This window comes from Aulonocara sp. 'chitande type north' Nkhata Bay, linkage group LG3, assembly GCF_057382095.1.
Source record: "Aulonocara sp. 'chitande type north' Nkhata Bay isolate Kocher_YH1m ecotype deep benthic linkage group LG3, A_spYH_male_GT1.1, whole genome shotgun sequence".
In the NCBI taxonomy this organism is placed as follows: Eukaryota; Metazoa; Chordata; class Actinopteri; order Cichliformes; family Cichlidae; genus Aulonocara; species Aulonocara sp. 'chitande type north' Nkhata Bay.
In genome coordinates, this window is record NC_141346.1 from 70014224 (window position 1) to 70039456 (window position 25233).

The following is a 25233-nucleotide window of genomic DNA, read 5'->3' on the forward strand; positions in this document are numbered from 1 at the left end:
CCCATTTCAGCAGGAGCAGATAAACAGGGAGCCAAGGTTGTAGCTCAGGCGCTGTGTGAGAGAGAGCATGTGAATGTTTAGGCTTTTTATGATAAGGTGGAGGCACCAGAGGCTATAAAAGTTTGAGCAATGCTCCACCATTTTGAGATTTTGAGGCTGTCTGCATCAGTGTCCATCTCCCACGTGTGTGATCATTAAATCATCGTTTGACTCAACCCGGCCGGACCAGTGTTGTTGTTGTGGTTTTTTCTCTTGTCTCCATCCCCAATATTTTGAACCTTAACAAAGGTTAGAACACAATAAAGATAACACAAGAGATATATGGAATGTATTAAACAGAATAATCAAAAATGAATCAAGGAATAATGATTACCCTGGGTACTTTATAGAAGGGACAAGAAGTATTAATAACATGGAGGAGATAGTAAATGGCTTTAATGAATTCTTCGTAAACATAGGGCCAAAACTGGCAGAAGAAATAAAGGTTGATGGAATAGAAAGGGACACTGGTGAAAATATTGAAAGGAATAGTAGCTCAATGTTTTTAAGAGCAGTGGAAGAGAAAGAGATTTATGACATGGTTAGAGGACTTAAGAACAAAACCAGTACAGACTGGAATGATATTGATATGGTAACGGTAAAGACAGTTATTGATGGTATCGTAAAACCATTAAAATATATATTCAACTTGTCGTTTCAAAAAGGAGTTTTTCCACAAAAAATGAAAGTTGCTAAAGTTATTCCCATTTACAAAACCGGTGAAAGACATCATTTTACAAACTCTCCCAGTTCTCTAAGATACTGGAAAAACTCTTCATAAAAAGATTTGACAGTTTTGTGGAAAAATATGAATTAATGACAGATAGTCAGTATGGGTTCAGAAACAACAGATCAACAGCTTTGGCACTGATAGATTTAATGGAAAAGATAACGGAATGTATGGATAATAAGAGGTATGCGCTCGGAGTTTTCTTAGATCTAAAGAAGGCATTTGATACTGTTAATCATGAAATTCTATTAAAAAAACTGGAAAAGTACGGGTTTAGGGGAGTGGTTTTGGAATGGTTAAAAAGCTATGTAGGGAATAGGCAACAATATGTACAAATAAATGAATATAAATCTAATTTGATGGATATAGCTTGTGGAGTACCTCAAGGTTCAGTACTGGGTCCAAAAATGTTTATTATGTACTTAAATGATATCTGCAGAGTATTGGAGATTTTAAAGTTTGTAATATTTGCAGATGACACAAATATACTGTGTGCAGGTGGGGAATTGCCACAGGTTTTGGAAATGATCACACAGGAATTAACGATATTAAAGAAGTGGTTTGATATAAATAAATTATCATTGAATCTCGATAAAACCAAATTTATGTTGTTTGGAAACCAAAAGAAAAACATCGAAGTAGAAATATGTGTTGACAATGTATATTTAGAAAGAGTAAATGAAATAAAATTTCTTGGGGTGATCATTGACCACAAGCTCTGTTGGAAGCCACACATTACTTATGTTCGGGAGAAATTGGCACGGGGCATTGCCGTCCTGGGAAAAGCAAAGCATATGTTGGATCAGAAAGCACTGCACATTTTATACTGTGCTTTACTACTGCCATATATGAGCTACTGTGTAGAGGTCTGGGGAAACACATACAAAAGTAACACACAAACAATAACTATAATACAGAAAAGGGCCATTAGATTAATAAATAATGTAGGGTACAGGGACCATACAAATGCACTCTTTGTCAAAATGCAAGCTATTAAATTCCAAGACTTGGTGAAGCTTAAAACAGCGCAAATAATGTATAAAGTCAGAAATAAATTGCTTCCCAAAGCAATCTGTAAATTGTTCATAGAAAGAGAAGGTGGGTATAACTTAAGAGGGAAATGGAATTTAAAAATACAAAGTGCTAGAACAACTTTAAGAACTATGTCAATCTCAATTGCAGAAGTTAAATTATGGAACAGTCTAACAGAAGAAATAAAAGACAGTCAAAACATAAAACAGTTTAAAGTAAAATATAAAAACCTAATTTTAAATAAGTATAAGAATGAAGAAAACGGGGTTAACCCAGGATGGTAATGTTGCTGGTAATGGTGTTGCGGTTCTTTTTTGGTTGTTTTTTGGTTTTTTTGTTTTGTTTTGTTGTTTTTCCATAACTTGTGTATCTGCAAATATACACATTCTGTATTTTTCATATGAAAGAAACTATACTGTGGTGGGGCTTGCTAATTTCTTGTTTTTGATTTATGTATGTTATGTTTTGTTTTACTTCATATGTTTATATGTTTCATATGTTGTTTGTTTAATTTAAGACAAAAAAAATTAAATGAATGAGAGGTAAAACTTGAGGGGGTAGGGACAAATAAGTAAATACTTCAGCCTACTCCTTTTCAAACAAATAATGGAATGATATTTTGTAATGATTGTGAAGGCACATGTTTGAAATGTTTGAAATAAAAATGAACTGAACTGAACTGAACTGAACAATGCCAGGCATCCTCTGCACACGGCCATTAACAACCAGAAGAGTCTGTTCAGTGACAGGTTGCTTCTCCCAAAGACAAGAACTAACAGACTTAAAAACTCCTTTGTCCCACATGCCATCAGACTGTTTAACTCCTCTCTGGAGGGGAGAGGGAGGGGAAACAGGAGGACAAAGGAGGGAACAACTAAGCTGTAGTGCCTCTTCACCTCACTGTACAATACCTTGTGCAATACTTTTGTAAATAGTCAACGGTGCAATAGACTCAATACTTGAAATGTGCAATTCACTTGTATTTTTATTTTTATTCCTATTTATTCTATTTATCCCCTTCGTATATTTTATTTATATTGTCTCTGTATTTATATATATGTGTGTGTGTATAACTCTGTAACTTCTGTCGGTGCTGTGCTTTTTTGGAAATCGAATTTCCCAGAGGAACCCACCCGAGGGATTAATAAAGTTCTATCTTATCTTATCTTATCTCTTATAACGAGGACCATCATCAGAGCAGCTCAGACTCCAGGACTGATCATTGTTTCCAAACACACAGTCATCACTGCCTCCTTTCCTTCTGATGCTTCTGTAACTCACTGATATATAAACGCTTCCTCTCCACTCGACCTCCCAGTAACAGCGACCAGTCAGACCATTTCTACACAGCAGGTGAGGATAAAAACCATCAAATCTGTCTGGATGATCAGGATATGACAGAACCTCCTCCACACAATGTGCCTCAATGTTATTGATATTATTATTATCATTATTATATAATAACAAAACCTTTATAATAAAACCACTAAAAACCTTTATTCTAGCGCAACTTGTAAGCGAACTTGACTTTCAAAATAAAAGCACAAAGCACCAAAACGTTGACTACAAAAAACAAACAGTAATGTACAGCTTAAACAATTTACAATCATGACATAGATCTTGACAAGATAAAGAAATAATCCAAATTATATACAATGTCATCATGCCAACAGTTACAACATCGATGGAGGATCTGTGTAAGCGCTGAGGATCGTCCTGATGGACAGAACAGAAGGAGAGTGAGACAAGTGAAGATATACTAAACAACACTGTGACATGAACTGAGCCACACACAGTTTGATTCACAGGTGATTGACACATTATTTGACCACAAGTGTCTGTGAAGGTTCTCGTAGTCGTAGTCAAAGGAGAAGATCAGACACCAGCGAGGGAGGATAAGAAGGACAGACGCAACAACATTGTCATCCCCTATGTAGCCGGAGTATCAGAAAAACTCAGGAGAGTTTTCTCCAAGCATGACATCCTGGTGCATTTCAGACCCAGCAACACGCTCAGACAGAAACTGGTTCACCCGAAAGATAAAACGCCAAAACACAAACTTAACAATGTGGTGTATGCTGTACAGTGCAGCGAAGAATGCCCAGACCTCTACATTGGAGAGACCAAACAGCCACTTCACAAGCGCATGGCACAACATAGAAGAGCCACCTCCACATGACAAGACTCAGCAGTCCATCTGCATCTTAAGGATAAAGGACACTCTTTCGAGGATGCCAATGTTCACATTTTGGGCAGAGAGGACAGATGGTTTGAAAGAGGAGTGAAAGAAGCCATCTATGTCCACTGTGAGCGACCATCTTTGAACAGAGGCGGGGTTTACGACACCAACTCTCTGCCATCTATAATCCAGTTTTGAGATCCCTTCCCAGACGCCTTAACGTCCACTCACATCCTGGGCCATCTGATCTCAGGAATTCGCATGATAAGGTGGGGCCAGGTTTCACAATGAACCCACCCGAAACTCTGGCTGATTGGGACCCACACCCAGTTTCACACCTTGGCTCAGGCGATTAGAGGATCATCAGGGGGTCCTTTTGTCCCTCTGTGGGGGGAAACTCCCACTAGGTTTATATCTGGGACTCTCCACCATTTGACCTTAGAACTGAAGAAGCTTCTCGGATGAGAGGTGAAACGTCTTCAAGTAACTTAAAGAAGTCCAGACGCTTTTCTTTGCAAGCTCTTTTGACATTTGACCACGAGCAATCTTTTCTGGTTTGACGCCGTCTTTGTAGCCAGAAACCAGCTCTCTCCTCGGCTTCCTCCACTACACGCTTCCCCCACGCCAGTCTCCTCCGTCACTATAAAGGGGAGAGTCATGAGCTCCATCACCCTCACCTGTGCCGTCCAATGTCCCGCCACCAGCCTCCACTGCAGCAGGCCAGAGACCACACCCCTGCCACAATAAGTAAAAGTATATCCTTGCTGTACCCTTAATGCTAAATGTGCTAAATTAACCGCTGCCTTTGCCCCTTTGGGATTATTCTTATGTCACTGGGATGTTGACCTTTGACCTTCACATTAGAGAGATGGGCAGACATAATTAGTGTATGAATTTTAAAGTAACAGGTAATAAAGAGAGTGTAGTAAATGTAGTCAGGTTTATTACTCTGTATCACACATGAGTGCCCGAGGGAGGCGGGGCTGACTGGGGAGACACAGGAAACAGAGAGACAGGGCTGACTCGACATGAAACGATGAAACGTGGGACACGGGAACAGAAACTAAACACAGGCTGAAATGAACACTGAGGGAGGGAGAACTAAGATTACTGAGAGCCTGATAAATAAGAAGAACAAAAAGCAAGAAAAACAAGAGTCAAAGAAAACCAAAAACACAAAGCATTGGGCCAGGACCCACTGCTGTGACATTTATATGTGATAAAAACATTAAAAACTGCTCAGATGTTGAAATCTTTCTACGTATACTTTAGGTTCAGCTCTCCAGCCTGGCATTTGGTTAAGCATGATTCAAACATGTGATTTTGTTTAACTGGTTTTAATTATAGTTACTTTTTGTGAACATTTGTTGCAGCATTTAAAAATACATCATTTATTTTCAAACTTTTATTTGATTTAGAGCATCATGTTTGACCAACGTAAATGTTTTAATTTCATATAAAATAACTGAAGCAGTGAACTAAATATCTGAAATCTTTCCTTCCTTAAAAGTTATAATCCTACTTAAGTTATAGTGCAAACGCTTAAGCAACAAATATACTTAATGCTAATTAATTAATATTTCCCTTTGATGTTGCAACTATGCGGTCACTTCTGTCTTTAAACAAAATAATATTTTCCAGTTACAGAAATCATGAAGTCCAAACTAAAGTGCTACTGTTGCTATATGCATTTTATATAAATCATGGATGATGGTCCTGACATGAAGGAAGAGAAAGTTACAGGTTGCATCCTTTGACTTTGTCTCCGTGCCTTTGGGCCATTTTCAGAAGGACAGATGTTTCTGTTCAATTCTTAAATCAATTTTTTCAAACACAAACACTATTTTAAAGCTTCTAGAGAGTAAAATATTAATGATAATTATAATAACAATAATAAAAACAAAAGCTCTCAGATCCATCAAACCAAGCAGCAGAAAGAACAATAACTGAAGAGAAAACTTTAACCTTGTAGACTTCATTATGTTCCAGCTGCTCTACAGACGCTGTGACCTCGAACTTAAGCAGGTCGTAAAGTATGTGCAGCTCAATAACTTCATAATCAGACCCTGTGGTATTTAGGCAGCAGAACAACTAAGAATAACAACTACAAATAATGTTTTTAGGTTTCTGTTGTACTGCAAGGTTCTGTACAGGAGAACCAAACCAAGAGCAAATATTACGTCTCATTTACACCTGAGCACGAAGAGCCATCAACATTTAGCAAATTGAATCATCTTTGTTTAGATGCAAGAAGAATCATATAGAAATGAAAAAGTAGAAATAGAAATCCAGAGCAAAGATATCCTCTAATTCAGCGTAGCACATGTGCAGCTGCTGCGATTCACGTAAGCATTCGGCTCGTCGCTGTTGCAGATTTTTCTCTCGCTGTTCTGGCTCACAGCGCTGCAAACACAAAAATAAATATCCCCAAAGGTGTGAAAGGGAGCTAATTAGTAAGAGTATTGTTACTCTCCGCAGGAGTAGTCCAGCAGTAGAAATCAGTCCAATAACAAGGTGTGTAACATCTAGCAGGGTGACAGAAAAACCCAGGGTAACTTCTAAGGACCTCAACGTCTCTCTCACATTGTGTTTTTTAAACATGCTTCCATTTGTCACTTCAGTCTTTACTCTGAAATACAGGAAGAGAAATCATGGCTGAAACAATTTCTCATGAAACCAGGGGTGTGGTCCAACAGTCAGTTTGGTGAGGAAGGTTCCTAACTGAGAGAAGTGACCCAGAAGTATCTGTGTAGCAGCCACAATGAATCCAGATCATGAGCTTTATTAACTGATCAAAGTCTCTTCTTTCATCTTCTGTATCATTCAGTTTGCATTGGTAATGCCCATTATTGTAATGCTTTTTTAAGACCAGCAAAACTTTATTTCACTTTGGGTTAGCTGGGATAAGTGATGGATGGAGGGAATTTTACTTCAGCCACAGAAATCCTAAACAGGAAGGAGGAGCAGAGTTACAGTGGATCACTATCCAGCAGGGAAACAAGGTTTATTTCAATTTCTTGGCCATGAGTGAGATTTACTGAGTGGGCAAATTAGGGAGACGACACCATCAGATCCCGAGCCCTCCATGTGTTAATCAAGAGACGGCTGCTGTGCTACATCCATATATAATGAATAAATTAGGAGCTAAAGCTGAAAGGACAGTTTATTTGTACCATCTTCAGGTGAACACATTCAAGAACATCACAGATGAAGAAACATTAAAAACTTCCACACTACATAAAGCAAGAAAAATAGTTTTTCTTTCAGGTGGTTTCAGAAAAACAGAAACATCAAACATCTCCAAGACTCTCTTTGAAAGAACTAAAAACCTTTGTTCTCATGGTCCAATCATGAGTGAACTCCCCGATGAAGCCTTGTGTGCTAAAACATGTCAGAGTTTTAAAGGTTAAACATGAGTTTCCAAAACGTTTTGCTGGAGAACAATGAACTATTTGACTGAGTTTCAATCATTTACAGACGAGCAAAACCAGGACAGAGAAAAAAGGACAAAACTGACTCAGTAAAACAGAAAAGAAGATCCCATGTAGATCTGTATTATGTAGAAGTTCATCCCAGCAACCAGTTCAGTTCAACACAAGTTTAAATGATTCTATCTGAACTCTATGGAGCCTGATCTCAAGCTTTTTGAGTCTGACCAGAGGAAACCAGAGGATCTTTCTGTGTCTTCAGATTCACTGTGATCCAGTGATGGGAGTGATTTCAGCCCTGAGTGATCGCGCTGATGTTTGCACAGAGCAGACAATGAGGTGAATGTTTGGGCACATTGGTAACAGTGAAACAGTTTATTAGTAACGTGGGATCGTTTGTGTGCAGAGTATGAACTGAGATTCCTGAAGCTCTTGTCACACTGGTCACAGCTGTAGTTTCCTTCCATGTGTGCACGTTCATGCCTGTTACGATGACCTGACTGTGAGAAGCTTCTCTCACAATGTCTGCACTTGTGTGGTTTCTCTCCTGTGTGGACTCCTTTGTGTGATTTAAGCTGACCTTCAGTGGTGAAGGATGACCCACACTGATCACAGAGGTGCTTTTTAACCCCACTGTGAATCAGTTCATGTTGTTTTAACTCACTTGTTGTGGTGAAGCTTCTCCCACATTCTTTGCAGTATTTCAGTTTGTCTCCAGTGTGTCTACGTTGATGTACTTTTAGGGTAATTTGCTGACTGAAAGTTTTTCCACAGAGGTCACAATGAAAGTCTTTCCCACCACCACAGTGATGACAGGGTTGAGAACTGGATCCATCTGTGTCGCTCTGCTTCTAAACAAAGACACAAAGACAGTGTAAGTCAGTCCTTCAACATTTGTATCCTGAACGTCGCCTGAAATAAAGAACATCTCTGCAGATGTCCAACTACATTTGACTGTTTCAGTTAACACACTCAGTTTACTGGGCTGCAATAACTACAATACTACCACCATGATACTACAGTAATACTAAAATCATAACTGAAAGGAAAATCTGAATAATCACTCAGAGCTGCTTTTCCATGCAGTAGAATTGCTAACATGCTAACACAGTTTAATGAGCAGAGTTGTTCCAAACAGTCAGGCTAAAATGACAAGATAACAATATAAATACATACCTCACAGTAGCTGCACTTGTAGAGTCTCTTTCTGGTGTGGATCTGTTGGTGTCGTCTCAGGTCATGTGGAGATTTAAAAGTCTTCTCACACAGGTCACATTGATAAGGTCTCTCCTCAGTGTGGGTAAACATGTGTTGTTGTAAGTGTGCGTCTGTTGTAAAGTATTTGCCACACTGTTCACAGCAGTACACATCATGTCTGGTATGAATGCGTAGGTGTGTATTTCGGTACCCTCTCTGGCTGAAAGTTTTTCCACAGATGTCACAGCTGTATGGCTTAATTCCAGAGTGGGTAACTAGATGCTTCTGTAAGTTGCTACTGTGAGTAAAAGCTCTGCCACACTGATCACAGTTGTACGCTTTAACTCCACTGTGGATGAGTTGGTGTTGTTTTAGGTAACGCTTCAAGGAAAAAGACTTTCCACACAAGTCACAGCTGAACGGTCTCTCTCCAGTGTGGATGACCTGATGCTGTTTTAGTTCAGCCTTCTCAGTAAAACCCTTCCCACACTCGTCACAGCTGTATGGCTTAATTCCAGAGTGGGTAACTAGATGCCTCTGTAAGCTGTTACTGCGAGTAAAAGCTCTGCCACACTGATCACAGCTGTACGCTTTAACTCCACTGTGGACGAGTTGGTGTTGTTTTAGGGAACCCTTTAAGGAAAAAGACTTTCCACACAAGTCACAGCTGAACGGTCTCTCTCCAGTGTGTATGACCTGATGCTGTTTTAGTTCAGCCTTCTCAGTAAAACCCTTCCCACACTCGTCACAGCTGTATGGCTTAATTCCAGAGTGGGTAACTAGATGCCTCTGTAAGCTGTTACTGTGAGTAAAAGCTCTGCCACACTGATTACAGCTGTACGCTTTAACTCCACTGTGGATGAGTTGGTGTGTTTTTAGGGAACCCTTCAAGGAAAAAGACTTTCCACACAAGTCACAGCTGAACGGTCTCTCTCCAGTGTGGATGACCTGATGCTGTTTTAGATTAGCCCTCAGAGTAAAACCCTTCCCACACTCGTCACAGGTGTGTTTTTTCTCTCCCTTTCTTCTGTGAGGTTTGTCGGCCTCCTGAGAGCGCTGACTTCTGGCTCCATGTTGGTCCTGCAGTGACAGAGATACAAACAGAGGCAGTGAGTGAAATGCAGTCGTGGAACAAACTCAACCTTCAAACTCCATTAACACTAGTTTTAAACCTGAAGGTGGAGCGTGGCACCAAACACCTTAAAGGTCTCTTATCCCCACCTGCTGGTAGTTCTAACACATTACATCCAACCTGCTGTTAAAGATAATTCATGACTGTTCAAACACTAAAATCATGCCCATCCCTCCTGATTGTACACACACACACACACACACACACACACACACACACACACACACACACACACACACACATTATTTTATAATTTAGATTATTTTGTTGGTTCCTATTACATATTTCTATAATTTGTATAGATTTATACAGAATTATTCAGTGATAATAAATCCTATGTTTGTTTATTCTAAAGGAACCCCGTTAGCTTCCACAACAGATTTTGCTCGTCTTCCGTCAAATACTCACATAAAATATTACACAATAAAGTGGATTCAAGATATCCACATAATTTCACTCTTACATCCACAGTGAGGTTTCACAATTGTTCAAATATAAGCAATCAATAATAATAATAATAATATCAATAACATTGAGGCACATTACCCAAGTTTCAAAAACAAATCATGTCTTACAATATTTACAACAACTAAAAGCTCTGTAAATCGGCTTTTAAGTGTTCATTGAAGTTTTGAATAATTCTCTAATTTTTTAAGGCAACTTATTCCACTTAAAAGTTGCTCTAAATGTAACAGTTTTACAAAACGTTACTTTTAACTCGAGCATTTACTAAATTGCAGTTTGTTGAAAACTGTGTAATATGATGATGTATTTCATCTGGATACTGCAGCTGAGCAGAATAAATGTGGTGTGTTTAACAGAATTGCTTTCTTTAGAACTACAAGTAAGCCATAGAATATTTTAGCCTGTACAGGAAGCCAAGTAAGGTTATTATGCATTTTATCAATATTAGTATAGTATGAACATCTTCACACTAATCTGGACGCCTTATTCTGGACTAACTGAAGTCTGTTAAGATCTGTCTTATTAGCTGCTGACCAAATGATTGAACAATACTCCAGATGAGACATTACTAGTGCATTAATGACATCTTTCATAATGAAGAAGTGATACACAAAGAGCATTTCATAGCCATAGCTATGCCTTGTCGGCAGAGTTATGTGACATTAGTGATGTTTGTACTTTCAGCGTTAACTTGGTTTTAAAGCCTTTAAAATATACGCCGTTCAATAGTCGACCTTAATCTGACAGAGAATGTGATGATTTTGTGGATAATTAAAGTCAGTCATATATCCACAAACACAACAAGCTGAAAGTCAGTGATGCTGCTCGATTTGCAGTCCTGAACATCACGGCACAAGCAGGATCCACTGCACTGTTAATGTTAGCTGTGTTATATTGCTGCCTCTGTTCGGTGGTGTCGAGCCAAACGCACTTTAACGTGTGTTTGAACGAGCTGACGGTTCACTCGTTAAGCTGAAAGAAAGATGCTTTAATCACAGCAGTCACACATGTGTCCACTGCACCATCTGGAACTCTTCTTGTTTACACTCGTAATAACACAAACACTAAATCCTGCTTCTCTGGTGCTGTTGTGTAGCAGTGTGTACACCTGAGACTGTCACCTGTCTGTCTGTCCTGCACTCTCTCTCTGTTTCTTTCTCTCTGATTGTGGAATAAAAGTATGAACATGTGTTTATAAGTTACACTTGTGTTTGAATCCTGCAGCTTATCACACATTTGATTTCCATGCGTGACGACTGCAAGTGTCCAGAGTGAGGACAGACTGAGGGAGCCACTGCTGCACATCATCTGTGAGGCTTTGCAGCCCTGATGATCCACCAGGACAAACTCAGCAGTGTGTGAGGAAGAGGAGGAGGAAGAGCCAGCAGCAGCTGACAGATGGAGAGAATAGACAGACTGTTCCCTGTTTGTGAAGGACTGCTAGGAAAGTTTAACATAACTGTCTGTGCTGAATCAGTCTTATTAGGTAATGTTCAAATAATGTGATCATCCCATTGTTTCCAGTGTGGGAGAAAGTACTCAGAGTACTCAGGGCCTTCAAGTTACACACTATGAAAGGCAGCAACAAGTTTAATGTTCAGAAACCTAAAGTCTGTATCAGCAGCAGAATGGAGCTAAAAATAAATGTTTGTTTCAGTTCTATGACGCTTTGAGTATTTTGGATCAGTAGCTGCTGTGTTTGTTGCATCATATTGCTGTAACTGTTTATATGCTTTATATATTCTGAGCTAAGTTGATCTATAGTGTTACATGATACACTCTCAGAAATAGAGGTACGAGAGAAGAACATTTTTGTACCTATAGGAACATTTTTTTAAATGTTCCCTTAAAAGTACATTACTGGTGTTTAAAAGTCCAGAAATGCCCCTTTAAAGGTTCAATTTGAAATAAAGTACAAATCTGTATTATAAAAACTTAAGCAGCAACTTCTCCAGGTTCCAATATTTATGCAATTCTCAAAGCTTTTGGCCACGACTGTATAACCTCTTCTGAAGTTTAGTGGATATTATACATGGTTATGCTCAGGATGTGTCGGCCAGTTTCCACTGGAAACGCCTTTTGGTTAAACTGTCAGCGAGGAATTTGCATTTGCACTGTTACATTTTTATATAACTTTAATGCACATAAACAACAGCTGCTTGTTTCAGTGAAAATACATTGATGGGTTTTTAATAAAGTTGTGCAGCTGTAAAGTATTTTGTCTGGTGTCAATTCTATCGTCAGCTACATCGTTATGGCAAATGTTCAAATGTATATGGTGATAAATATCTTTGGTCATATGGTCCTGCTCTGTCTGTCACCTTCTGTGTTGAGCTCATTGTTTCCTCTGTAGTGGCTGAGCTGAGTCCAAGTAGCTGAAAATGTTCCTCTGCTGCTCCGTCAGACTCTCCTCCTCCTGCTGATCAGCTGGGACACAAAACAGATCTTTGTTAGGCTCCACACTGCACTGAAGAGTCAAAGTGTCTCATATGTTCATCTGACAAGTAAAAGAACACATTTTTGTTTCCCGAGGTGGGCAACTTGTTGGAAACAAACACAAAAGGTTTGAGCACTGATACCTGCCATTGCTGCCATTGAAAGATGCAACGGCAGCAATGTGGATTGGTTTGAGTCTTGACAATCCACATTGCTGGCATCTTTCAATATGTTGAATACACCAGTGTAAGTGCAGCCACTCAGACTCAATGTGTTCATAGAAACAGGTGCACATGTGTCACGAGTTCATCCAGCAGTAGCTATGGCACTTGGCCACAGGGGGCAGCAGTGGACTGACCTGCATTTGAGACTGCTCCAGCTGCTCTGTGACAGTCAGTAGATCTGCTACAAATTGCAGATCATATGCAAGTTTTGGAAATGACATTATAAATATTCCTAACTTAGCCACGGCAGCATTGTTGATGTATTACCTATATTGGCTGAAAATGTTCATTTGCAGAGAAAAGACACAGGCAGACTGTGCTTACAGGACAACAACAACAACAACAATCTTTATTTATAGAGCACATTTAAAAACCAACGGCATGCCAAAGTGCTTAACATAGAACAAATTAACACAAGTATAATCAGAGTCATAAAAATAAAAGTGTAGAATTATGTTCACAGGAAAAAGCCACCAATAGAAAAAAATATAACTACAGCACATAGCTATAGCACAATATAACTGTGCCATCAACACACAATGGGGATAAGACATACACAGCGCAAATAAAAAGCAAGATAGGAAAATTAGTAAAATAAATCACTGCAGACAAGGCCAGCATTTAACCGGTAGAAAACGCAAGATTAAACAAATACGTTTTAAGCCGTGATTTAAAAGATTGAATAGAGTCAGACGCCCGAATGCCAATGGGAAGGTTGTTCCACAACTCTGGTGCGGCCAGGGCAAACGCTCGATCACCTCTAGACTTCAGCCGAGATCTAGGCCGCACCAACAGTAACTGTGAGGATGATCTTAAAGCCCTAGCAGGAACATATAAGCTTAAGAGTTCCTTAAGATAGCTCGGTGCTGTGTTATTAGTGATTTTAAAAGTAAACAGCAGAATTTTAAATTGGATACGGTATTTCACAGGCAACCAGTGCAAATCAGCTAGGACGGGAGTAATGTGGGCAAACTTCTTAGTTTTGGTTAGAATGCGTGCAGCAGCATTTTGGACTGTCTGTAATCTATGGAGAAGGGCAGAGTGGAGTCCAAAATAGAGTGAATTGCAGTAATCCAGCCTCGAAGTTACAAAGGCATGGATGAGTTTTTCCAGGTCTTTATGCGGGATATACTGCCTGGCCTTAGAAATAAGGCGGAGTTGGTATAAACTGGATCTAACAACAGCAGACACTTGTCTATCAAGTTTAAATGAGCTGTCAAGTAACACGCCCAGATTCCTAACAGTGTCGGAAAAGGAGCTAGTGAGAAAACCAAAAGCATCACGAAGTTTGGCACGAAGGACGTCACTGCCAAAGACCACAATTTCAGTTTTCTTATCATAAAGGATAAGAGTATTTGCCAGGAGCCATTGCCTGACCTCACACATGCACTCTCGAAAACTATTCAAGGACAAAGCTAGGTCATCATTTAACTCAAAGTAGATCTGAATGCCATCGGCATAATAATGAAAAGCGATGTGATATTTCTCAAAGATAGCGCTTAATGGAAGCATGTACAATGAGAACAGAGTAGGGCCTAACACAGATCCCTGAGGGACACCACAACAGACAGGTACAGCGGAGGAAGAGGAAGTGGCCAAGTGAACCGAGGAGAGCCGATTGGACAAGTATGATTTAAACCAATCCAAGGCAACACCCTTGATGCCTACAGTGTGCTCAAGTCTCGCCAATAGGATTTTATGATCAACCATATCGAAAGCCGACGATAAATCCAATAGCACTAGGACCGAGGAGCGTCCATTGTCAGCCATTAGTAGAAGGTCATTGAGAACTCGGAGCAGCGCTGACTCAGTGCTATGATGTGGTTTGAAGGCCGATTGGAATTTATCATTAATGCTATTCTCATCCAGGTAGGCCTGGAGTTGAAGCAACACTATCTTCTCAAGAATTTTGGCCAAGAACGGAAGCTTGGAAATCGGCCTATAGTTCGCATAATCATTATAATCGAGGTTCCTTTTTTTAAGAACAGGCTGAATTATAGCATGTTTAAAGGCTGATGGTACGCAACCAGAGAGCAAAGAAGAGTTCAAAAGGGACAATATACTAGGTCCAATTGCACTAAAACAGTCCTTAACTATACGAGATGGAAGAACATCATATACGAGATTAGTATTGTTCAGTTGTTCAACCAGACGCTTAAGAGTAGGGAGTGAAACGGGTTCAAACTGATAGAAGGAAGAGGAACAGTCAGGGGTAAACGCAGGGCCTGTCATTAAAGGAAGAGCAGATTTAAGAGATGAGACTTTATCTAAAAAATAATTTAAAAATTGTTCGCAAAGAACCATGGAGCACGGCAGCGGCATAGTGGGGCAGGGGTTGACCACAGAGTTAAAAATTTTAAATAAAATTCAAGGATTGTTACCATTGGTAGAGATAATTTTTGAAAGAAAAGCTGCTTTAGCCATTTTGGCAGCAGTTTGAAACTTCAAGCGACTAGTACGTAGGATGTCGTAAGATGCCTGGAGTTTATCTTTCCTCCACCTTCTCTCATCCCGCCGACACGCACGTCGTAGAGCGCGAACAGAGTCACTTAACCAACATTGTGAGTAAGTTCTGGGGCGCTTCATTTTAATAGGTGCCACAGTGTCGAGGATGGAGGAACATGTAGTTAACAGGGTATTGGCAAAATTCTCAACCATATGAGGGGTAAGACAATCTGACGTAATAGATGCAGAATACACAAAAGAAGCAGAGAATTTCACCACAGTATCAGCATTAACAGTACGCACATCACATAATAACGTTACATGTTATTATGTGATGTTACTGAAATCATCATGAATAACAGGAGTGGTGATTCCTGTAACTTTGTGTATATAATTTGGCATTTCTTACTGATGTAGGCCAAAAATAAATACATAAACTGAGCACCTGATGGCTTTGAACTTTTGTTGTCCATCTTCCATTGGTTTGAATTTTGCGCTCCAGTACAAACACAAATCCCCCAACCCGAGGATCAGCACAATTAACCTAACAGACCTACACCTTAGTTCACAGATTCACTTTGTCTAAGGTTGATTTCTGGGATTTCACACAACCCAGGATTCAGATCGTGAATCCATGATGGGCTTGGATTTACATCATTATAAATGAAATGTGCTCTACTTGGAAGCAGCCGGCCCCGCCCCTTTTGACGGCTTGTGTGAGACTTTAAATCATCAAACTGTAAATTATAAATTTAAATTGTTATTGATCCTTTACCCCGAGTCCTAAAGTGTAGATTTATTTTCTTACTCTTCTTATATTTATTGTTTGTTTACTTGCACCGCTGTAACTGCAGCCTCGTCGTCTCGTCTCTCTATATGCTGGACTGTCTGTAGCGGAGATGACAATAAAGTTTACTTTGACTTCAGCAGTGCGCAGGCGCACCGAGGGCTCTCGCGCTCACTTTATAGAATTTAGAAAAAACATCGGTGCAGATTATAAGTCTGTATCATAATATCTGTTTGTTGTTTTTATTTTGTTTTGCGAGTTGGTTATTAGATGCCGCTCCAGCCAGCCAGAGACTCCCCGCCGCCCCGCCCTCTCCTCCCTGTGCCGCCAGCAGCAGGCGCACCTCGCAAACGGAGGGCGCCCTTACTCCCAGCAAATGGCTGATAGAAAACCGATCGGTGCCTACGAATTTCCCAATATGCGCTGGCATGACGTCGGGGAAGCATGGGTACGACCGATTATTTTATTTTTTTCTTGCCAATGCCCGTGATGCCCCCCCCACCACGATGCATTCTATTGGTTTGCACACTTACACACACCCAGCTGTGGTTTCCTGTTTTGCTGGACTCTGGAGAGCCCCGCCTTTAACGCTCTTCTCTCACAGAGAGCAACAGAAAACTTGGAAAAACTCCAGATTGACTGAACTCAGTTCAAAGTTACCTTGACACCTTTAGATGTGAGACGTAGTGATGGTCCGCTTGAAGCTGACGCTCCGGTGCGTGTGTCAGAAAGATCAACGCGCTGCTTCAGAAGCACCGTGTCGAGGCTTGATCCGTTTGGCCAGAGTCACGTGATCAGTGACGTCTGAAGCTTCGTTTAGAACGTACCTTTTTTAAAATCGAACTTTATTGAAACACAATGAGTATACAACATACAAACAGATGAAGTTTACAAAAGAACAGAACATGAACATACAGAACCAGGAGTAAAAAAATGATGATATGAGTAGGCGAAAAAAATCAACATATAAATATTGTTCTGAGAGGCTTTTTGTTGGTTGAGTCTGAAATTGATTGTATGTACAATTCATATCCTTATAAAAAGGCAGAAATATGGTGTTTTATTAATAAACTTACATTTATGGATATAAAATAGCTAAAAGTATTAACAAATATTTTATAAAAAAACATTTATCATTCTTCCTGGGGAACTTAAAGAAACAGAATAAAACATTTTCCCATCGTAAAGAAAACTCCCTTAAAATATGGACAATAACAAAACTGCTAAATTCTTCCAGAATCTCTGTGTAGAGGAACCAAAAGAGATGTGCCACAGTTTCTGGATGATCCCCACAGAAAGTTCAATTAGTATTTATGTCTCTTTTAAATGTTACCATATAGTGACTGGCTGGGTCACATTTATGAAGAATTTTATATGAGATTTCCTTCACCTTGTTCACAATTAGATATTTATGGGATCATCCAGACTGTCTTCCAGGTGATATCTGGAACATGTCGGTTCCAGTAAGATATTCTATATATGGGAGAGAGACGATATCTTCTTGGAATAAACTACGTATTCTCTTATTGCTGTTACCAAGTTCCTGTGAAAAGCAGATTTTTCCCACTGCTGACTCAGCTGGATCAGGGAGAGTGACTGAGGCAGATATTGAGCTGTCAGTGTTTTTATATAACATTAAAGTCCCTGAGGGTATGGCACCAAGCACCATTGAGAATTCCCCAACACTGACGGGAAAATTATATAGTGTAAGGAATTCATTGTAAGTAAGTAGTACTCCCTTGTTAAATTTTAAAACTTAGTAGCGGCCGCCATTGTTGGCAGCTGAAATTTGGCTGGGCCGCGCTATGAATTCTGGGATATGGTGGGCCACGAAGGACACACCCGACCCATCCTTCAAACTCGGGGGAATGAAGGACGCATTTGAAGGAGTCGAGGAGTCGGGACAGCCTTCGTCGCCTGGCTGTGACGTCTTCGGCCTTCAAATGCGGCCTCCGGAGGATGCAGCCGACGTTTTGGGACACAGCTTGTGTGTCTTTGTTGGTCATGTGACCTCCCAGGGACTACACATGGAAACGAGCAGTTTAGCTCAAATCTGGCAGGTTTCCATCGTCTGTTTTTGTCCTGATGTCCATGAACATGAACACTGTCCCTGTCAAACACGTCCAGATAATCTGATCCAGTGTTGTTCTTCTTCTGTGGTGTTTGTGATGGAGCAGCTGATCCTGATGTCCTCCACCAAGGGGGCAGCAAATTCAGCTGACTGCCATCATTTATTAAAAAGATGTAACAATGTGACATAATGCAATATAATAGTGTCAGTTACACATTGTGGGTTGCACTGTGGCCAGAATGGACATTACCTCCTGCCTAATGGAAGCTGTCAGCCATCCTGCAACCATGAATTAGATAAGCAGAAGTGAAGGGATTGTTAACAACAATTTAATAATAAAATGTAATGTGATAGTTGCACTTTATTAGCTACCCACAATCGTATGAATAATAACCATGAATGCACTGCATGCTCATAGCAAGTTCTTTAGGTTTAAAGTGAGATCCTGCTTTAAAGGGCGCTTCATCTGCTGGGAATGACATGTTTCTTCTAGTATGTAAGGCTCAGCCCATCTTACTGGGACTTACTTTTGTAGATCCACATGCTCTAAACCTGCTGCTCCATGATTGGTGCAGAAGCTTTAAGCTACTATTAACAAATAATGACCATGGACAATAGTTGTTACTACAATAACTTATCATTGAGCAACTTTTAATTTTACTTGTAAAACTATGCAAGTAGAATTGAATGGGGCACAGTGAGCTGAGCACAGGCCCACTCTGTGACACTCAGAGGTTTGTGGATATCATACTGAGAGTATTGGACACAGTGCAGCCAGCTTGCAGCCACTTTCCCACCACTTTAGCACAATGTTTACATGAGACTCAGCCACACTAATGTTCCTGGGCAGACATGTGGTGCAGCATGGCTGATGGCACTGTACCTGCAGCTGTCATGGACAAGAACCACTCAATACCTCACCCAAGCCAAGCCTGTGCTGATGTTGTGATCTGAGACCGAGACACTAACCCAGGATCATGATATGATGTTGTGAGAGTTTCACTAAGAATTAGCTCTGATTACAAGATTTCAATCTATCGTAACTCTAATTTGTATTTACTTCAGTTTGTTCATCTTGGAGCTGTGTGCAGCTGAGGACAGTCTTATTATTACCAGGTGAGGATATGTAACAGCCACAGTCTGTAGAGATGATGTCACCATGGAGTGGTGATGTCACTGGAGCTGCCAATATGTGCTCCAGCCAAAGCTACACCAGAGGGTTGTGCTGTGTAACAGGTTGGTGCAGGTGGTGTTATCTACATTTGAACATTAGGCAACAGTCTCACGAAGACACTTTATATTGTTCACTAAAGACCAACAATAACAGAGACAAAGGGAGAGCAGCAGAACTAGTGCTAACAATTAGCACTGCTAGCCTGCCCACCAACACCAGCTAATGTTCTAAAAACGATGATCAATGATTTTGCTGTAACGGCTCCAGCTGTCTGTGTCAGGGACACGTTGGAGATGAAGTGAGTGATCCAGTGACAAAGGTTTGGAAACCTGCAGTCAGCTGAGACTAAAGGAGTCACCTGACCGAGAGACCAAATGTTTCACTGAGAACGTCCAGATGAACAGAATCAACCTTTGGGATAATCTGTTCCACACATCCATGTTTCACTTACTGCATTATATTTCCTCATTGCTGTGCACACAGGCCTGTGGCTTATAACCAACTCCAAGTTCAGACTCAGAGGCTGCTGAAGCTGTTTTCTGGAACAGAGACGTGTTGGATATAAAACCAACTCTTCTTTATGTGTCAGCACTGAGGAAAGGAGCAGCTTCGTTTCTAAGTGTATGAAGGACTGTAGCAGTGTGTGTGTGAGCTTTATTTCACAGACAGAACCATGTCAAAAACACAACTTCAGGTAAAAACAATACAAAATCAAAGAGTCTGATCAGAAGGATTAAACAGAGGAGTGTGGGACTGTTTTTAACAGACAGCAGGTTAAGCCAGGCTGGAGGAGTAAACTGAGCCTCGGTGTGAGCAGCAGTGTGTTTGACAGGAAGCTGAGATAAACAGTCTGGAGCCCATTTAGTGCTTCATATGAAAGTGTGAGGATTTGAAAGCAAATCTAAAATCAAGCAGGAGTCAGTGTGAGAATGATTTGTGCTTTTCCTCAGTCAGATGCTGGGAGTTTCAGTTCATCCATGTTCAGCGTGCTGTGCTTTGTGTAACAGGAGAATATGACAGTATAAATCAAGTCTTCATGTCACTGAAAGCCTCCACAGTCTGCTATGGAGGTGCATCAGTTTGGATTTACAAGAAGAACATTTCTTAAACCTGCCACAAGATGGCGCTCCAACAGAAGGGATGTCCACAGTGTAACACAGACACACACATACTGTGTGAATGTGTGAGTGAATGGGCTTTCAACACAAGGCTTCTGCTGCTACCTTTAATGACATAATTAGCTAACAAGAACAAACTGTTAATTACCACCAAAGAACGGCTCCAGATTTTAGCTGCTGACCATTTTGTGAAACGTTGATTACATCAGCTTATTGTTGATTTTTCAACCTTAATATCAGCTGCTTTAAAGGAGCCTGGTTCTCTGGCAGTAACACTTTTCTTCACTAGATGCAGTGCAGGCACAGTCTGTGTTTCTAAACTACACACTAATGTTCATTGTTGTGCAGCTAAATCCTCCCTCTGGATGGGAAGAATCCCTGTCAGGCTTCAAACACCTGGCTTGGTGTTCTGGAGCTAATGTGTCACCTGTGAGGACTCTGAGATGAACACACAGCAGACACTTCAGTTCTCCGTCTGTGTGTCCTCAGTTTCCCAGCATGCCTTGGCTGTGGTGGTGGAGGTGAATGAGGGGGAACATGCTGCTCTGTCAGCACTCAGGTTTCATACCTGGTGATCTCAGAGGACAAAGCGGCGTTACAGCAGCGCACGTTGATGAGACCTGATGCTCTGAACAGTTCAGACTTCAGCCTCACTCTGAGAAAACAAACGACTGACTGTCAGCAGCAACTACACCTGCTCCATCAGTGACGGAGAGAAGAACTGAGACTGAGAGACATACAGCTGCAGGTCAAAGGTCAGAAACGCCCGCTCTTTGTACGGGTCAGGAGTTAGTACTGCAGAGGTCAGAGGTCAGCTTGCTGACAAACCATTTGAAACAGTTTGGAGCTAAAAGCACAACAGCAGAGGAAAGAAGAGACACTGCAGAGATGATGCAAAATATTGTGTTTTGTTCTCAGCTGTCAAAAAGTGTAACACACGTGTTCCAGCACAGCCTTTGTGTACTTTCACTTCTCCATACTGTCCATTGGAAATCCTGTTTGTTACTTTTTGATTTCAGTCCATGTGTCCAAAGCAAACTTCTGTCCCACACTTTCTCTGCTGACTCTTCACCGATGCTCAGATGATCTCAGATGATTTCACCAGAACTCATCAAAATTCGGGCTCCACAGAAACCCAGACGTCACTAAACAAGCGTAACAAGCAAAGTGAAAACTGGTCGTTCAGCTTTATTGACCAAAGATAAGCTCACATGTCACCTCATGACACAGACACTTATTTCCACAGCATGCACGAGGACTGACAATAAGTGTCTATAAAGCCACTTCTATCTGCCACACCTGTGCTTCTGTCATGGTTGCTCTCCTCTCACTCTGTCATTTATCCACAGTCTGCCTCCCTCTGCTCCGTCAGCTGACGTCCTCTCTACACCACCTGCTGTGTTTTATCCTGCAAAAACACATTTAAGAAGCGTTGCACCAAGTAACGGGAGGAACTGCTATAAAATCCATTTAAAGGAGGTGGTGCTGAGTGCTGTGACTGGGGTCCCACCACTGACATCACGGGTGGAGGACATGTTGGAAAACTGCTACAAAGTGCTGTGCAGCCAGCAGAGCTTACAGTCTGTCCTGTGTGTCATACAGGCTCTCACACTTAGTGTTTCTGTGACACATTGAAGAGAAGTTTGTGTTGTTCACAGTTGTGCTTGTACTGAGTGACAGCTGACATGACCTAACAGCAATAATGTGTCTGTGCTGAATGAGAAGTAACACACAATGAAGTCTTGATGCATCTCAATCATCCAGGAAAGTGAGTCTGTTGGTTCTGTTCATCTGGACGCAGCGTTTTGTGGGAGAAACGTGTCGTCATCATCAGGTGACGTCTTCAGTCTCAGCTGCAGGTTTCAGTCTTACAAACAGGACATTTGCATAAAGACTGAAAGCAGCTGCAGGAACGATGGGCTGGGAGCTCCGTTCCTTCATCTTAATTATGCAGATTCTCAGGACCATTGATCAACAACCACTGATCCATGTCCATGAGTCCCATTCACAGAGATGTGGGAATGGCTGCAGTCACAGCATGTAAGATGGAAATAAATGAGAAGTATTTAGCTGAAGTGGATTTGATTTATGTTACTTCTTTTTTAACTTGTAGTTCTACATTGGAAGATTATTGTGATATTGGAATATAAAAATAAATTTATATTCTATTATTTTCTCAAAATAAGCGTCACACTCGTGGAAGCCGGTGTAGCCGCCGAAACGCCTGCATTTATGGAGACTTTCAGCCCCAGGTAGGCCAGTTATGGATCTTCGGATCCACATTATGTCAGCAGCTGTTCTCCACCGTGAACTGTGTTCAAACAAACATGCTCACGCCTCACAGACGACAGCTTACAGTCTGTAGAGATAAAGTGACTTCGTACAGCCCCGACCTGCAGACGCTGTGCGCAGAGGTTCAGGAGCAGAAGTCCCGTTGTAAACATATCACGGCAGACCCGACGATGTTTGCATGAACGCGCTTTTTTTAAAAGTCAGGTCAAGGCTCCAAAAGCCCAAAGGCGATATAACAGTTTGTGTTTGCTACATGGATCATTGTAGTTCAGCTTTCCTTTGTTATATTTCTTTAAGAGCTCAAAATGTGTTCATTACATAAATCAAATGTAATGTAATGTAAGCTCAATGTCCTTACAGCATAGCGTCTCTTTGATAGAGAAATGCCCAGAGTTACACCATCTATCGTTCACAAACACAGCCAGACCCCCTCCTCCCTTCTTACCACTCTCCGCTGTTCTGTCATAAGAGGCTCAGCAGCTAAAGCAGCACACCTGGGTCTCCCAGCCTATTAAAAGCAGCCCTTTGCTTCACCTGCTTCACTAAACATTATTATTTTAAGCAGAGTGGTGTGATTTATGTAGGCATTGCTGTGTGACAGGAGGACTTTTCTTGCACACCCACCAAATAAGGGCGCACATGCTTCAACGCCCACTGGTGACTGCACACATCCTTTCAAGGAAGCATTTCATTCATCCCTAACAAATGGAAGAAAACACTGTGCAGCGTGTTCAGGTTTGAACGTGGCCCTGGCCTCTCTCTGCATCCACCTGGCACATGCAACACACATCCACTCCCTGCTGAACTGCTTGTATTTGATGTGTTGAAGTTTTGGTAAAGTTTGAATAAATTCCACTTTATTTATAGGAACATTTCATCTGTGGACTCCTGCTTCCCCTCTCCTTGAGCCAGTTTGTGACGGGAACATGACATAAGAAAAGTAATTTATCCCTTTTTGATTCTGTGTATCTGGCGCTCATCCAGTGAGTTCACACTTGGCAGAAACAGACTGAATTTGTCTGGAGAACTTTGGCTTCAGCCAAGTTAGATAAACACACTGTGTCTCTGTCAAAACAGCAGTGTAGTTGTGGCACCCCTGTGAGGGAATGACCACATTAATATTATTTTGTGTAAAACACTCATGTAACGGGACATTTTTCATTGCTATATGTATTTATTTTCAGTTTCTTTAAGAGGATAGAAAATCCATGTAACAGGGATTCATTTTATGTTAGAAAGCAGTGAGGGCGGAACTTTGGTGCTTGCTCCGGGGTTTCGGGGAGCAGTAAGTGGAGCCCACCTTCCGCTGCTTCCTCAGACACGTTCTGGAGGAAAGCAGAGACGCATCGTGTCTTCCTTACTCTGCTCTTCACCTGCTTTTACAGGTCGGTACACGGTGCTCGCACCGAAAATGTTGTTTATTGTCACCATGGTTACCCACGTTAATGTGAATGGGAGAGTTAAGGCGGTCCGCCAAAGTTATTTATATGTAAACACGGGAGAAAACCAGAGGAGTGTCCCGCGCGACCGCACCGCGAGCCCGCTCGTTAGGTGGAGCGCTCGTGAAGCAGAGTCAGTGCGCTCCTATGCTCTGTGCAAACGTGTTGTAATGCTCCAATCAAATCAGTTCTGTGAGATGTGAATGTTAATAGTTCTGTTAAAGTGACTGAGTAGATTAGCTAGTGTAACACAAGCACTCTGAGCAACTCTGTGTAGCTAACAGAGGCATTCATGGGTTGATTAAACAAGCTGTGTTTCATGATGCACTAAATAGTGATTTTGCCAGTAAATTACTGGAGGGAACAAATGTAATGTATTTACCAATGCTGTTATTGAATAGAACTGTTTAGCCAGTAAGACACTGCAGAAGACAATGTGATGTGTTTATTGATATGATAAAAGGATGTAGCTGTTATGGAAAGAAGTGTGAACTTGAGAAACTGAACCAGTTAAAAAGAGTATATTTCACTGATGTTGTGAAATAAGTAAATGTAATTGATGTGAATGAGGAACCAGCTGAACAGTATATTGAAAGCTCATGTTTAGTGTTTTATAGCATTTATTTGTGTGAAATAAATCAGACTCAGACACGTTCTGGAGGAAAGCAGAGACGCATCGTGTCTTCCTTACTCTGCTCTTCACCTGCTTTTACAGGTAACATATTTGTCATCGAGGTCTTCATCCTTGGGACCCGTAACATAGTAACTTCTTCATTGTTATACTTCTATAGTTTTCCCATTTTGTGAGCTGTGGATGTGGAAAGTGTCTCAGTGACACATCCACATGAAAACGGCGTTACCTTCGTTCATTTGCACGTCAAATGAACGAGCTGTTTGGACTTTAACGTCACAGCTGATGCTTCGATACTCGAACTCAAGAGTTCAGCTTCCACTCAGAGGTACAAGTACACACAGCAAAGATAAACGTGTACACAAGGTGGAACCCACAAGTGCACAGCTCCAACCAGAGATGGGCAGTAATCCG

At 41.0% G+C, this 25233-nt stretch overlaps 2 protein-coding genes across 2 annotated transcripts in view; one reads left to right on the plus strand and one right to left on the minus strand.

The window, feature by feature from the left end:
- Positions 1 to 4934: 4934 nt before the first annotated feature.
- On the minus strand, positions 4935 to 16882 carry LOC147336881 (uncharacterized). The gene is made up of 4 exons (XM_086286236.1): positions 16755 to 16882; positions 12524 to 12629; positions 8585 to 9685; positions 4935 to 4967 (listed from the first exon to the last, which is right to left on the minus strand). Exons 2-4 carry the CDS (start codon positions 12539 to 12541, stop codon positions 4935 to 4937), a joined length of 1152 nt encoding a protein of 383 aa, XP_086142362.1. The 5' UTR covers positions 12542 to 12629; positions 16755 to 16882.
- A 7086-nt stretch (positions 16883 to 23968) lies between these two features.
- The window catches only part of LOC147336882 (uncharacterized), a 25259-nt gene continuing 23994 nt past the window's right edge, over positions 23969 to 25233 (plus strand). Inside the window, exon 1 of the mRNA XM_086285668.1 lies at positions 23969 to 24903. The gene's annotated coding sequence lies outside the window, so the exon portion shown is untranslated. The remainder of the gene's footprint in view (positions 24904 to 25233) is intronic.

What these genes read in the sequence shown, in the direction of transcription:
- LOC147336881 (XM_086286236.1), bottom strand. An exon ending in ACAAGTGCAGCTACTGTGAG is followed by an intron (nt 4,968 to 8,584) that starts GTATGTATTTAT and finishes GTGTCTCCCCAG; the next exon opens with TCAGCCCCGCCTCCCTCGGG.